This window comes from Podarcis raffonei, chromosome 13, assembly GCF_027172205.1.
Source record: "Podarcis raffonei isolate rPodRaf1 chromosome 13, rPodRaf1.pri, whole genome shotgun sequence".
NCBI lineage: Eukaryota > Metazoa > Chordata > Lepidosauria > Squamata > Lacertidae > Podarcis > Podarcis raffonei.
In genome coordinates, this window is record NC_070614.1 from 36,971,443 (window position 1) to 36,986,993 (window position 15,551).

A 15,551-nucleotide genomic window follows, 5' to 3' on the forward strand; every position below is an offset into this window, starting at 1 on the left:
TGCTTTGAACTACAACTCCCATCAACCAGATATTGGCTATGTTGACTGGGGTCTGTGGGAGTTGTAGTTCAAAATAACTGGAAGGCTAGAGGCTGCAGAAGGTGTTTCCCATGTCTATTTCATCCCCAGTAAGAAGGATAGGTTAGCGCTGATTAAGAATGTGACAGCTCTGCTGAATCAGACCAAAAGTCCATCTAGTCTAGCATCCTGCTTCCCCCAGTTGCCCATCAAATGCCCACAAGCAGTATGAGCACAATAGCCCTTTCCCACATAGGATACTGATGTTTTTACTGTACCCTGGCATTGCTTGGCCACGAAACATGGGCTATTAAAATATTTCTAAATACTATATATAAAAAATGGAGACATACGCTTTTCTAATAATAGAGTTGGGATTTAACAGGAAGTTCACAATCATGATAAAGGTGTTTGGTCATAGGAATTTTTCTTACCGTGTTCATTATTTGAGGCATTTCATTGGCAGTGGAACCTGTAGATCAGATAATTATGAAATTATCTGCCTTGTCGATTTCAAATTAGAACAAGCAATGCTGATCATTCCCCGCCCGTTCCCCAAAATGTTAAACTTCCTGTTAAACTTCCTGGGTAAGGTGATTGAGAGAGAGGTTGCTGAACAGCTTGGTGGGTTTCTGGATGAAACATCGGCTCTGGATCCATTCCAGTCATGGGACCGAGACGGCTCTGGTTGCCCTAACGGATGATCTTCGTACACAGCTGGATCGAGGCGGGTCGGGGCTGCTGATTCTTCTAGATCTGTCAGCAGCCTTCGACATGGTCGATCACGAACTCCTGGACCACCGCCTTGCCGACGTGGGGATCCAGGGCACAGTCCTTCAATGGCTGCGCTCGTTTCTCTCTGGTCGGGGACAGAGGGTGGTGCTTGGGAGGGAACTGTTATCGCACCACTCCTTGTTGTGTGGAGTGCCACAGGGTGCGATACTCTCCCTGATGCTTTTCAACATCTTTATGCGCCCCCTCGCCCAGCTTGTCCGGAGTTTTGGGCTGGGTTGCCATCAGTATGCTGATGACACCCAACTCTATCTGTTGATGGATGGCCATCCTGACTCGGCCCCAGACACACTGACCAGATGTTTGGAAGCTGTGGCTGGATGGTTACGTGGGAGCCGGTTGAAACTAAATCCTTCGAAGACAGAGGTCCTCTGGCTGGGACGGGACGATATGGGATTGGGGGGGCAACTCCTATCTCTTGCGGGGGCGCAATTAGTGCCAGCACCGTCCGTTAAGAGTTTGGGTGTAATCTTCGATACCTCCCTCTCCATGGAGGCGCAGATTGCAGCTATAACAAAGGCGGCATTTTTCCATCTCCGCCAAGCTAAGCAGTTGGCTCCTTACCTCTCTCCCCCTGTCCTAGCCACTGTGATCCACGTGACGGTCACCTCCAGACTGGATTATTGTAACTCGCTCTACGTGGGGCTGCCCTTGAGACTGACCCAGAAACTCCAGCGGGTGCAGAATGCTGCAGCGAGACTCCTTACGGGGTCTTCGCTGCGAGATCACATTCACCCGGTGCTATACCAGCTGCACTGGCTCCCGGTGGAGTACAGGATCAGGTTTAAATTGCTGGTTTTAACCTTTAAAGCCCTATACGGCCTAGGACCCTCGTACCTACGGGACCGCCTCTCCTGGTATGCCCCACAGAGAAACTTACGGTCTTCAAATAAAAACATCTTGAAGGTCCCAGGCCACAGAGAAGTTAGGCTGGCCTCAACTAGAGCCAGGGCTTTTTCGGCTGTGGCTCCAACCTGGTGGAACACTCTGTCACAAGAGACTAGGGCCCTGCGGGACTTAACATCTTTCCGCAGGGCCTGCAAGACAGAGCTGTTCCGTCAGGCCTTTGGCCAGGGCACAGCCTGACTCCCTCCTTCGGCAATCTTCGCGGAGCTCTGGCCCAATGGTGGCCAGTGGCTTGAATTTAATTAATTTTATAATGAATGATTTTAGAGTGTTGTTTGTGCTGTACTTTTGTACTGTTTTATTGTTGTTAGCCGCCCTGAGCCCGGCTTCGGCTGGGGAGGGCGGGATATAAATAAAATTTATTATTATTATTATTATTATTATTATTATTATTATTATTATTATTATTGGAGGGAGCTTCTTGGGCCATAATTACTCTCCAAGATTACCAGTGAGGAATGCTAGAAATTTTATGAAATGGAAGGTAATCCGCCCCGCCTCCCATGGAAAAATAAATCCCACAGCTATATTTCCTTGCAGCAATTTTCCATTTCTAGAAATGAATTTGTTTCATTAAAAAATTAACAAAAACTATAAATAAATAAATAAAAGCCAAGTCATATAATGCATGGGTACAATATAAATCTATTTGGGCAACAGGAATGGATTCAATGCCAGTCAACTATTAAAGTCAAAGTTTGCAATTAAACTTTCTTCAGGTGACTATACCCAGGAAGCACGTATCATTAAGCATTCTGATCTATCATGCTGAAATCTGACTTGAATCTCAATAATGTAAGGGAAGTGTATGCTATTGAGTTACAAAGACTTGAAAAAATTTACTGATGTGCCAGTAAAATAACTTTGAGTAGGGAAGGACTGTTGCTTAGTAGAAAAACTCAGTTACATATTACAGCTTAGCCTCCACACATTCACACTTTCTGTATTTCAGCCTTCCGGGCACTGGGGGGCAGTGGCCTCCTGTCTCCCTTCTTTCATTTAGATTAGTGAGAAGGATGTCACAGAATGGCATGTTGGCTAACAGCTGCTTTCACCATGAGTTGAAAGTGCACAATTTGGCAAGAGAGGGCAAGTTTTACATTTATGAGGAAGCATGTATAGGATTAATCTTTGCAACAGGTTGGCTTCATTTCAAATGAGTTAAACCTTTAGAATTGACTATTCTAGTAATGACCGAATGGTTACTTAGTTTTGTTTCAGTTTAAACGTGCGCAGGATTGCACTTTGCACTGTAAGGCAAGTGCTGTAAAAGCTCTATAATTAAAATTTCACATTTAAACTTTATTTGCAGGTATAACGACATCCCCCCTTTAAAGAAGACTCTTCTTTCTTTTATTTGGGGCCAAAAACACACAACACTGATGTGCAACTCAAGGTAGCAAAAATTTCCTGCATTCAGAGTTCCACTCACCTTTTCTTCTTTTCCTGTACAGTACAAAGATAAGCAGGAGTAGGAGAAGGAGAAGGCCTGCTGCAATGCTGGCCCATATTATTGTCTTGGATTTCTCAGGCATATCTGCAAAATAATTCATGTCTTGAGTGCCAGCACTGCGGATGTTTTAACTTAGCACCTGCAGGCCGTGTCAGAAGCTGAAACAAACCTGCTGTCATAGAATCATAGAATTGCAGGGTTGGAATGGGTCCTGTGGGACATCTAGTCCAACCCATGCAGGGGTCACCAACCTTTTTGGGCACAAATCAGAGAAACTGGCACGGGCAACTCACAACCAAGCACACACTGCAACCTATTCTACTGGACACAGCTTTTGGAAGCCTAATTTCAATGGAGGGTGGGAAGGGATACTGCAGGCCCCGTGTTGCTGACCCCTCATCTACAGGGGAAACTCGGAAAATTAGAATATCATGGAAAAGTTTGTTTATTTCAGTAATTCAACTTAAAAGGTGAAACTAATATATGAGATAAGACTCGTGACATGCAAAGCGAGATATGTCAAGCCTTTATTTGTTATATTTGTGATGATCATGGCGTATAGCTGATGAAGACCCCAAATTAACAATCTCAGAAAATTAGAATATTAAATGAAATCAGCAAAATAAGGATTGCAAATAGAGCAATATTGGACCTCTGAGAAGTAGAAGCATGCATATGTACTCAGTACTTGGTTTGGGCCCCTTTTGCATCAGGCAAGTTTGCTGGCCAATCCATCACAGTAATTTTCTGAGATTCTTAATATTATTATTATATTATTGATATTCTGATTTTCCGAGTTTCACCTGTGCTGCCACAAGCCTCCCCCAACTTCGTACATTTGATTCCAGCTCCCATCATCCATGGCCGTGCTGCTCACCAGTACTGAGCCAAAAGGACCAGGAATCTGACAATCAACTTTGTTTGGCTATCTCTTTCCAACTTCTCAGGCAGAGCAAGGCCCTGAGAGTCTTTCTCCGGGTCAAGCTGGGACACTCTGTGCAACTAACATGGGATGCAAACGATAATATGCCCTTTCGAATGCAATCCCGTTTCATTTCTGATCCTGCTTTTAGAGAAGTGGTGCCACCTAAGAAGCTGGTTCCCTCCTCCCTGCAGTGTGAGTCTCAGGCCCCCTGAAGCTCCTGCCTCCTCCACAACAGGGAGCGAGACTTGGACGGCAGGGGAGAGACAAGTACCCAACCAATCTTCTCACCTCTTACAACCAGCTCCGTGGCATTACTTGTCTCTGACCAGGCAAAGGGATTTCCCCGTCGGTGATATTGGCAGGTGTAGTTTCCTTCGTCTTCCAACCCCACGTTGAAGAAAGGGAACTCGGCTCTGTTTCTCTCTGACTCCGTCACCTGCGATGTTATCAGTTCCCCGGATTTGTAGAGGGAGAAGTTCAGACCCTTTTCTGGCCCCTGGCACTCGATGGTGATATTCTGTCCTGGGGAAATATGTTCGTCGGGTAGCACTTTGATGGAGGGTTTGGACAGGCTGGGATCTGGGTGCAAATAAAACACTGTGAGAATGGTATGGAGGAAAGTGGCGTGATATTCTTCCCCTGCACGTCACTAACTAGAACTATGCCCTTTTAAAATGTGGCTCTTTTGGGGGGTAGGTGGGGGTTATTTGGGTTACTGTCTTTATTTTGATTTAATATATTGTGATTTTTTTCTGTGAACCGCCCTGAGACCTCTGGGTATAGGGCAGTATATAAATTTAGCAAACAAACAAACAAACAAACAAACAAACAAACAAACAAACTGACTTTTAACACATAATTAAAAAATGCTTAGAATGGCTCTTTGCTTATGAAAAAATGGTGGTACATAGGGACTGCTACTGTTTTGTCTTTAGTTAAAAATGTCTAGAGCAGTTGTAGAGAATTATTGGCCCTCCAGATGTTACGGACCTACATGCCATTGGCTACACTTGCTAGGGCCCAGTAACATCTGGAAGGACAAAAGTTCCTTCCTAGTCTGCATCTATATCTATCTATCATCTATCTATCTATCTAATCTATCTATCTATCTATCTATCTATCTATATCTATCTATCTATCTATCATCTATCTATCTATCTATCTATCTATCTATCTATCTATCTATCTATCATCTATCTATCTATCTATCTATCATCATCTATCATCTATCCAAAGTAATAAAAATAAATAAATAAGAATAAAAATGTGCACCCCACCACCAAGACCATTCCATTGTAACTATCCAACCTCCCAAAATTTCAATACCTCTTGCAATGATTTGACCCCTTTCCGTTTTAACACTACAACTTCTACAAACACCTTCCTGCAGCTTTCTTCAGAAGTTTCCAAGAGCCATGCACACCACACTCCCTCCTTCAATCCCAGCCAATTTGGAATATTTGATTCTATGCAAATTCTCCACTGGATGTACAGATGTTGAAAATGCAGAACACTCCCATTTCAGACCCTTTTGTGACAATAGGAGGATGTATTTTGAACCTTACTTATTCTGTTGATGCGTCGGCTGTCACTGAAATCTGAGCACAGTTCAACGAAGGCTGTTCTGTTGCAGTATCTACATTGGTAGAGACCCCCTTGGAATTCTTGGGCATTGTCAAAGGCAAACACAGCCTCCTTCCTTGCTGTTTTCTCTGTCAGTTTTCCCTGCTGTCTATTTGCACCCACTTGTATGTACAAAGAGAACAGTCTTGGTAAGTTGTCTTCTGCCTTGCAGCTGATTTTGACATTCCCCTTTTTGGCAAGCGTTTCAACTGAATTCACTGTGATGGAAGGCTTGGGATGCAGCTGTCCTGCACATGGAAGAGAACAAGGGTGAGATTTCAAAGATGCAGTTCAGCCTTCTCAAATCAGTCCCAGGCAACAGTCTGTCATATGGGAGAGGTTTGCATGTTCTGGGAGAATGCAAAATCCCGAGGATGGATCGGAGGGTAAATGTTCATAAGAACTTGATGCTTCTAAGTTTTTTGTTTACAACTTCCGTTTAGAGATGGGTGCCCTGGCACCTTCCACACGCCTACAGCACCCATCATTGGCCAGGCTAGGCGGGAGACGGGTTCCTGAGAAGAGTTACTGTTTGCTGCAGTTCAGTGTGGCAGATCCAGGAAATCTTATAAGCTGAGTTACTGTACATTTCTGTTGCCTATATCAATGAACGCTGTAGAAAGAGTTAAGAACCAAGTATTTGGGATCATTGGTCTTATCTGCATCTACACTGAATATCATGTGTATAATAATAATAATAATAATAATAATAATAATAATAATAATAATAATTTATTTATACCCCGCCCATCTGGCTGAGTTTCCCCAGCCACTCTGGGTGGCTTCCAATCAAGTGTTAAAAACAATACAGCATTAAATATTAAAAACTTCCTTAAACAGGGCTGCCTTCAGATGTCTTTTAAAAAGAAGATAGCTGCTTATTTCCTTCACATCTGAAGGGAGGGCGTTCCACAGGGTGGGCACCACTACCGAGAAGGCTCTCTGTCTGGTTCCCTGTAACCTCACTTCTCACAATGAGGGAACCGCCAGAAGGCCCTCGGCGCTGGATCTCAGTGTCCGGGCTGAACGATGGGGGTGGAGACGCTCCTTCAGGTATACAGGACCGAGGCCGTTTAGGGCTTTAAAGGTCAGCACCAACACTTTGAATTGTGTTCGGAAACGTAGGGAGCCAATGTACATCTCTCAGGACCGGTGTTATGTGTAATGTGTATCTAACTGTGTGATTGCAATTTTTATTTAAGACTCTCAGTGCTTTTTCCTGGAGGTACTTAAGGGCACGCAGTACTGGCACCTTTTTGCCCCTTCAAAGAAAAGCACTGGTTAAGAAATTTTGTTGAATTTATGGCATTTCTGTTGAATTTATGGCAATATCTAGTACTTGTGGAGAACTCTTGATAACAACAACAACATATTTTTTATATGTTTATAGGTTTCCCGAGCCATTCTGGGCAGCTCCCAACAGGATATTAAAAACACATTAAAACATCAAACGTTAAAAACTTCCCAAAACAAGGCGGCCTTCAGTTATCTTCTAAAAGTCAGATAGCTGTTTAAGTCAGATAGTTCTCTCTTCCCAGCTGCTTCTGCTGTTCTTAAAGCCATGATCTGGAAAAGGCTGCTACGCCTGGAGGGAGGGAAAAGGCAGGTGCAAAAACCCATTGCCTGATGGCCAGCATAATGTCTCTCTCTCTTCCCTCCCCTTACATGTCAGTTGTGAAAATAGCATAAAAAGGCTAAGCCAGGCTCTTACCTTTTATGAAGACTTGGACAGGATCACTACGATTTGAGCACCGTCGATCATAACTTAAGCAATAGCTACACGTATAGGTTCCGCCATCTGAAACTCTTGCATTGGCAATCTGAAATACAGCTGCACCCCACTCACTATTCCAATATGCTGAATAAAGAATTAGTGGATCTTTGTGAAGATAGTAGATTGCATTTTGACGGTAATCACTTGCACACTGTAAAATGATCTTTCCCCCAAGACTGACCACAGTTGTGTAAACCGCTGAGATGGAAGGTTTAGGGTAAGTTTGTCCTGGACCAAAACAGGAGAACAAAGGTGAGATTTGGAAGATGGATCACCAAAGAGGAAGACAAAAGAAGGCCCTGATTTTACCACATGCTAATTTGTATGTAAAGATCCACCTTTATAAATATAGTCGTACCTTACTTCTCAAATGCCTTGTGACTCGAACGTTTTTGCTCCCGAATGCCGCAAACCTGGAAGTGAGTACTGTATTCTGGTTTGCAAAGGTTTTTTGGAAGCTGAATGTCCAGCGCAGCTTCCGACTGAGCGCAGGAAGCTCTTGCAGCCAATCAGAAGCCACGCCTCCGTTTTTGAACGTTTTCGGAAGTTGAACGGACTTCCGGAACAGATTCCATTAGAGAACTAAGGTACAACAGTAATTACTAATTTTTCAATGAAAATGCATTATCTTCACCCTAGTGGGGAAGACTGGTCAGGTGAGCTGTGTGTCTGCTCATTCCACTGTTCAGCTGCTCATGGTGGGTGGGCAACTTCAAGACCCCCTCCTGCTTTCCTTTCTTATGGTTTTCAAAACTGAACTTGGACGGCTTTTCAAAGAGAGGACTGTCCTCTGTAATGGCCGCCTCATTGGCCTATCAGAATGAGTTGGTAGAAGGCACTCTCTTCTACTGCAACTACTCGAGCTTTGTCATGCAAGTTCGCCCAGGGGCCAACCAGGTGTCTTGGGAAGCCCAAGAGCAGGACTGAGAGCAGCAGAGCATTCTCCATACTTGAGATTCTTAGCAACTGTTCTTCAGAGGTATCCTGCCTCTGGCCGTGCAGGGAGAATGTAGCCATCATGTCTAGTTGTTCAGTCTAAGGTTACACTGGGGGAATTGCATTTTGTGTGTAGATTGTCTAAAGGCAAAGAAATAGGGATGGGGTTCATACCATGGATAATATGGATTGATATAAAATATAGATTATGAAATAATATGCAGTTGTAAATGTTGACAATGGGACCCGTGGAGCGGGTGGGGAGAAGTCTGGAGATTCAGAGTAGCCAAAGGTAATCCGTTCTGGAAGACCGTCCGACTTCCAAAACGCGCAATTGCCAGTTGGAAAAATCCATTGAAAAAATGGGAGAAACATGCCTTGGAAGCTGTTTGACTTCTGAGGCATGTTCGAAAATGGAACCATTCACTTCCAGGTTGTCGTTTGAAAGCTGAAACGTTCAACTTCTGAAGCGTTCGACAACCGAGATTCCACTGTACAGTATATCAAAATGCATTTGGATTGTTACAATTTTATGTTTTGTATAATCAAATAATTTTTTTTAAAAAAAACCTAATTGAAAAATCAGTAAATATACATTTTGACCAAAAGAGAGAGAGAGAGAGAAATAGGGGTGGTATGTTCCTGTACCTTTTATATTTGTATAGATCAGAGAACATTTGGTAGGCCTCTGTGGTTATAATGCAGATGTTAGGAAGTCAGATTTGGTTGGGGGAAATCATTGCAGTTAGCTCCCATTCTGTCCCCATCCATCTCCCCCTGGCCCCATGTTCATATTTATCACCCGAAGAGACTCACCCCCAGAGATCTGCCACTGTCCAGCCAGCAGGAATCCTGGAAAGGAGATGATTGCATTAGCGGCAATGTAGCTGAGCAGCAGGAACCACAACTGGGTCTCTGGTCCCTCCACCCGGCCATTGCACAACCCTCAGTCCCTTCACCCTTTCATCTGAGATACCAACCGATAAAGAGGATGTTGAAAGGGAGCCTCATGATGATGAAGGAGCACCTAGCCCTGTGGTCCAGTGTCCTGTGTCCCCCAAGATGTGTGCTGTCCCCGGAATGAAGATCTTGGAGGGAGGCTGCAACATGGCTCTGCAACACTGTTCTTCCCTTTGATGTGCACATACTCTGCGATGCACAGCTGAGCAGTGCTGGAAGTGCCTCGCAAGCCACTTCCCTTTTTCCCTACTATGCTGCAGTCATATTTTGCAAAATCAGCTTGCAGGAGATCATGTGCTTTCATATATACTTGCAATATTGGAAAGGGCCACACGGGTCATCTAGTCCAACCCCCTGCAATGTAGGAGTTTGTTTGGGGTTTTTTTTTGCCCAAGGTGGGGCTCAAACCCACAACCCTGAGAATAAGAGTCTTGTGGTCTACCAACTGAGCTATCCTTAGCTGCGTTCTCAGAGGTTAACTATATCACCAGAAGCCTTTCTGTTACGAATTATAGGTACCAACATTCCAAAGGAACATAAAAGTCTCTTTATGTATGCGACAACAGCAGCATGGATGCTACTAGCCCAGAGACAGAAAGAAGGAATGGCAAACTAAGCTGTTAGCCTAGGCTGAAATGGCAAAACTGACCGGAAAACTCTGAGACCAAGAAGACAAGAAATTCAAGAAAGAATGGGAGAAGTTTATAATTTATTTAGGAGACCACATCTGTAAGCAGATGAAAACATTAGCAGGATTTTAATCTCACTTGTAATGTAACAACTACTACGGACGATATGGATAGATACAAAGCATAGACTATGAAATATTTTGTTGTTGCTTAGTCATTTAGTTGTGTCCAACTCTTTGTGACCCCATGGAGCAGAGCACGCCAGGCACTCCTGTCTTCCACTGCCTCCCGCAGTTTGGTCAAACTCATACTGGTAGCTTCGAGAACACTGTCCAACCATCTCGTCCTCTGTCGTCCCCTTCTCCTTGTGCCCTCCATCTTTCCCAACATCAGGGTCTTTTCCAGGGAGTCTTCCCTTCTCATGAGGTGGCCAAAGTATTGGAGCCTCAGCTTCAGGATCTGTCCTTCCAGTGAGCACTCAGGGCTGATTTCCTGAAGAATGGAGAGGTTTGATCTTCTTGCAGTCCACGGGACTCTCAAGAGTCTCCTCCAGCACCATAATTCAAAAGCATCAATTCTTCGGCGATCAGCCTTCTTTATGGTCCAGCTCTCACTTCCATACATCACTACTGGGAAAACCATAGTTTTAACTATGCGGACCTTTGTTGGCAAGGTGACGTCTCTACTTCTCAAGATGCTGTCTAGGTTTGTCATTGCCCTTCTCCCAAGAAGCAGGCGTCTTTTAATTTCGTGGCTGCTGTCACCATCTGCAGTGATCACGGAGCCCAAGAAAGTAAAATCTCTCACTGCCTCCATTTATTCCTCTTGTAAATGTTGACAATAGGACCCATGAATGGGATGGGGCGGGGAGTCTGGAGGTTCAGAGAAATCTCACTTTATGGCTATGTATTTGATATTGTAATTAATTTACATTTGCAAAATAAAAATGGTTTCAAAAAGAGACACAGAGAAAACTAGATCACTTTTGGCTTTCACTGAGTTCGGTAATGTTATTTGCTCAGCTCAGAAAAGGACAACCAAAAAGATTGGGGTGGAGTGACTCCTCTATGTGGAAAGGTTGCAGCATTTGCGACTGTTTAAAGGGAGAGGTGACATAATAGAAGTTTATAAAATTACACATGGCATTGAGAAAGTGAGTAGACACCCCTCTCACACACTGGAGCCCATGGACAGCCAAGGAAGCTGAGTATTTGAAAATGCAGAGCAGATAAATTGCTTCACGCAGTGCAATGCTAAACTATGGAACTCACTGCCACAGGAGGCAGTGATAGCCGCCAACTTTGATGGCTTTAAATGCGGATTGGACACACTCATGGAGGACAAGGCTTTCAGTGGCTACTAGCCCTTATGGCTGAGAGGATGCGGGTGGCGCTGTGGTCTAAACCACAGAGCCTAGGGCTTGCCGATGAGAAGGTCGGCGGTTCGAATCCCTGCAATGGGGTGAGCTCCCATTGTTCAGTCCCAGCTCCTGCCCACCTAGCAGTTCGAAAGCATGTCAAAGTGCAAGTAGATAAATAGGTACCGCTCCGGCGGGAAGGTAAACGGCGTTTCCGTGCGCTGCTCTGGTTCGCCAGAAGCAGCTTAGTCATGCTGGCCACATGACCTGGAAGCTGTACGCCGGCTCCCTCGGCCAATAAAGCGAGATGAGCGCCGCAACCCCAGAGTCATTCGTGACTGGACTTAAGAGTCAGGGGTCCCTTAGCCCTTATGGCTAAGCTGTACCTCTGCTGTCAGAGGCATTATTCAGGCAGCTCCTTACATAATCCAAGCCAGCTTTTTTTGGCAGGAAGTGGACGGCGGTTATGCCTCTAAATACCAGTTGTTGCCAATAGCAAATGGGAAAGTGCTGCTCCACTCATTTCTGACTTACGGGCTTCCCACTGGCATCGGCCAAGGTAAAAGCAGGATACTGGGCTTGATCGGCTTGGCCTGATCCAGCAGGCTTGCCTTATGTGGTTCTGTGGCAGGGGCAAGACGAAGAGAGTGGGAGAGCCAGGATTCTCAAGAATGCCTCAGAAAATTAACCCAGAGTATGAGTGGCCGCCACAGTGGGGAAGGATCCTGGAGCTAACAATCTTTCCCTCTGGAGTTTGCACATTCTCATTTGACTAATCCAGGGCCTGTAGTTACAGGAAGACAAATGACTGCATGCGTCGCCTTTCGTCTGCCACAGGCCCCGTTACCTAATCTTACAGAAAGAGGATCTCTTCATAGGACTGGTGTTTGCGTTTCCCCTGCTACTCCTCTTCCTGAGGCAACTTCCTTAATATTTGACTTTCCCCAACATGACACAGCATTGGAGATGTGACTTTATTTTCTTTTTTTAAAAAAATGTATTTTATTGATTTTCAGTTACAAATGAATTGGATCTGAAAAAGGAGAAAAGAAATATCAATAACAACAACAACAGGTTGGGAGTACAGAACCATCACAAAAATGGGAAGAATATAACAGGAGCAATCCCAGCTGTGGTTCACTGGATATATATTACAGTAGTGGGATGAAAGTGATATTCCTTAATGTTCGGTGTGTTGCTGGTGGCTGGAAGCCATGCTTGATGGTTTGTGCATATTCAATAAAAGTTTGTAAGGCTGTTAGTTTGTCCTTAAGTATAGAATCCCATATCTCTGACATTCAAGCTTCAAAGAGATTTACATTGAGAGTCCTCCAGTCCTTGACCATTCTTAATCTGGCAGCAGCTAACACATGGGTAATAACATTTTACACTTTCCTTGGGCATCTAAAGGAAAATAAGATAACAGTGCTATTGTGGGGTCTGATTCCATAATCTGGTTTATGGTCTGGAGAACCTTTTCCCAAAAGGGAACAATCTTTGGACAGCATCGCCACATGGTGTACAGTAATTCCAGGAAGTTTGCAATCTCGCCAGCATCATGGAATGAGATTTTGGCTGATTTTATACCGTGGGATACGTGCCTTGAAGACCAGGATCATTCTTGGCTGCTCACATTTTGATCTTTCAAGATGTGGCTCCTCCTCCCCCTCCCCCAAAAAACTAGAGTGGCCAACTGTAAGAAAAGGAAGTTGTGGCTACCATAATGGTAAACACACATCAAAAAAATGCTGCAGCTGCTGAAGTTTCCTCTTCTACACAACCACTCTCATAACCAGAACCCTAGTCTTCTCCTTTGCCAGCGGCTCCACAGCCTGACTATTGTTTCTAGACAAAATGGCATTGAAAACGTTTGTGGCTGAAGCCTCACAGTCTACAGATTTATCTGAAGTCAACAGTTGCCTGTGTGTGTGTGTGTGTGTGTGTGTGTGTGTGTGTGTGTGTGTAAAGACCACTTTGCTGTCATTTCCCCAATGGGGCTAAAGTTAAATGAACCTAAGCAGAACAGCCTGAGGGATTCCACCAAACAAACATCTTTCTTGATAGCTGTGAAAATCGGCCAATATGAAACCTATAAATTTGTATATACAGTCATACACTGGATCCCGAACACCTTTGTACTCGGACATTTGGGCTCCTGAACGCCTCAAACCCAGAAGTGAGTGTTCCTGTTTGCAAATGTTCTTTGGAACCCGAATGTCTGACGGGGCTTCTGCAGCTTCCGATTGGCTGCAGGAGCTTCCTGCAGCCAATCAGAATCCGTGCTTTGGTTTCCAAATTTTGGAAATCGAACAGAGTTCCAGAATGGATTTCATTTGAGTTCCAAGGTACGACTGTAGTCTACAGTTCTATGTTTCGTGTAAGGTAGTTTTGAGGTGTACTTGAAATGTGACAAATCTCTACTATCGTTTTTCCCGGCAACCAATCCAAGTCTTTGTGGTTGCAGAGAAACATTCCATCTTCCAGCACGAGGGAAGATCCCCACCAATACGTAGTTTGGTGGGAGAGTGTGGAAGGAAAGTTATTGGTTGCCATTTGGCTAAGAAAGAGTCCGTGATAATGGTGGACAAAGGACCCCCCTACATAAGAACCAGGGAGCTGGGAGCTGGGGGTGAGATCCTTGGATGGTATAGATTGAATCCAGTAACCAAACCGTTGGATACAGGAACAGGATCTGGAACAGGGTGGTGATTTCTATGGTGTTCTTCCATTTTTGTGTTGATATCATTTTCTCAGCCGTTCAGTTTCAGTTATTTAATTATGTTGGCTTATTAATATTGTTTCATATAATGTTTAATTTAGACCCTTAAATTAGGGTTGCTTTTTTGCATGGTTTTACACTATGGTTTTATGGACTGATGTTTACCTTCTTATTTCTATTTTCTAATATGTTTTGAATGGTTATACTTATTGTTTGCTTGATATTCTGTGAGCCACTTTTGGGCACAATCTTGAGGGCAGGTGGCAAACAACTGAACAGATGATGGTGAGGGACCAAGTCTGGCTGTTGCCACTCCCCTCTCTTCCCATCAGGCCTCTGAGGGCTTTTTGGTGCCTGAGGCATGTGAGATGCTTAAAAAGACTCTCCAGAAACTGCTGGCAGAGCCAGGCTACCGTACATAAGTCAAATGAAAAGGACCTTTCCTGCAGGTTTGTTCTCTGAAAATATGGGGTGCAGGGAGGAAGAATGGGAAGGAAATGGCATGCTAGGTTGGAGAGTAAAATATTCAAAGAAAGTATTCAACAGAGCTCAAAGCCAAATGAGGTAGGATGGTATTTCCCAAGGCTGACTGTTTCCTTTTTTCCCTTCCCCTTTGAGCACTGACAGTAATTAACCTAAAAATAGCACTAGAATTAAGGAAACCAAAAAGAACAGAAAGGGCAGAAATGAAACAGAGAGAGAGAGAGAGAGAGAGAGAGCGCTATTTCTTGAACTGGGACAGAGGAAGAGAGAGTTGCACATCTAAGCGGATGCAAGACAGACCACTCAGATACTGGGGATGTCCTCAGAGCAGGATGCTGAGGCTAAACATTGTGGCCCAAGACCAGAGCTTTGCTGTGGTCGCTGCTGCTGCACTTTCCCTTTCAAACAAATAGAAAAGGAGCTGCCTCTTCTATCGCTGCTGCCACAATACTTATGCTCCTCCTGCTGGCGGTGCTGGTTTTGACCTTTAAAGCCCTATGCAGCCTAGGACCCACGTACCTACGGGACCGCCTCTCCTGGTATGCCCCGCGGAGGACCTTAAGGTCCACAAATGACAACACTTTGGAGGTGTCGCAAGGTGGTTAGATTGGTCTCAACTAGAGCCAGGGCCTTTTCAGTACTAGGGCCCTGACTTGGTGGAACACTCTGTCACAAGAGACTAGGGCCCTGTGGGACTTGACATCTTTCCACAGGGCCTGCAAGACAGAGCTGTTCCTCCTGGCCTTTGGTTTGGACTCAGTCTGACCCTTATGTTTCCCTCCCCTTACGGTTTTGATCTACGGGCTACTATTAAAATCAGGCTGCATTTTAAATTGTATTTTTAACCTGTATTTTAAATTGGTTCCCCACCCCCACCCCATTATGCTTTTATTGAAATTTTACTGGTGTTAGCCGCCCTGAGCCCGGCTCTGGCCGGGGAGGGCAGGGTATAAATAAAATTTTATTATTATTGTTG

The 15,551-nt window shown here is 44.5% G+C and overlaps 1 protein-coding gene across 1 annotated transcript in view; it reads right to left on the reverse strand.

Annotated features, from left to right (window-relative positions):
* LOC128400687 (immunoglobulin superfamily member 1-like) overlaps window positions 1-9,757 on the reverse strand; it is a 13,618-nt gene extending 3,861 nt beyond the window's left edge. The window contains exons 1-7 of the mRNA XM_053363100.1: window positions 9,408-9,757; window positions 9,244-9,279; window positions 7,429-7,719; window positions 5,660-5,965; window positions 4,383-4,673; window positions 3,149-3,253; window positions 453-490 (exon numbers count right to left, since the gene is read on the reverse strand). Coding sequence (XP_053219075.1) covers window positions 453-490; window positions 3,149-3,253; window positions 4,383-4,673; window positions 5,660-5,965; window positions 7,429-7,719; window positions 9,244-9,279; window positions 9,408-9,573 — 1,233 coding nt within the window. The 5' untranslated portion in view covers window positions 9,574-9,757. The remainder of the gene's footprint in view (window positions 1-452; window positions 491-3,148; window positions 3,254-4,382; window positions 4,674-5,659; window positions 5,966-7,428; window positions 7,720-9,243; window positions 9,280-9,407) is intronic.
* Between the last annotated feature and the right edge of the window lie 5,794 nt (window positions 9,758-15,551).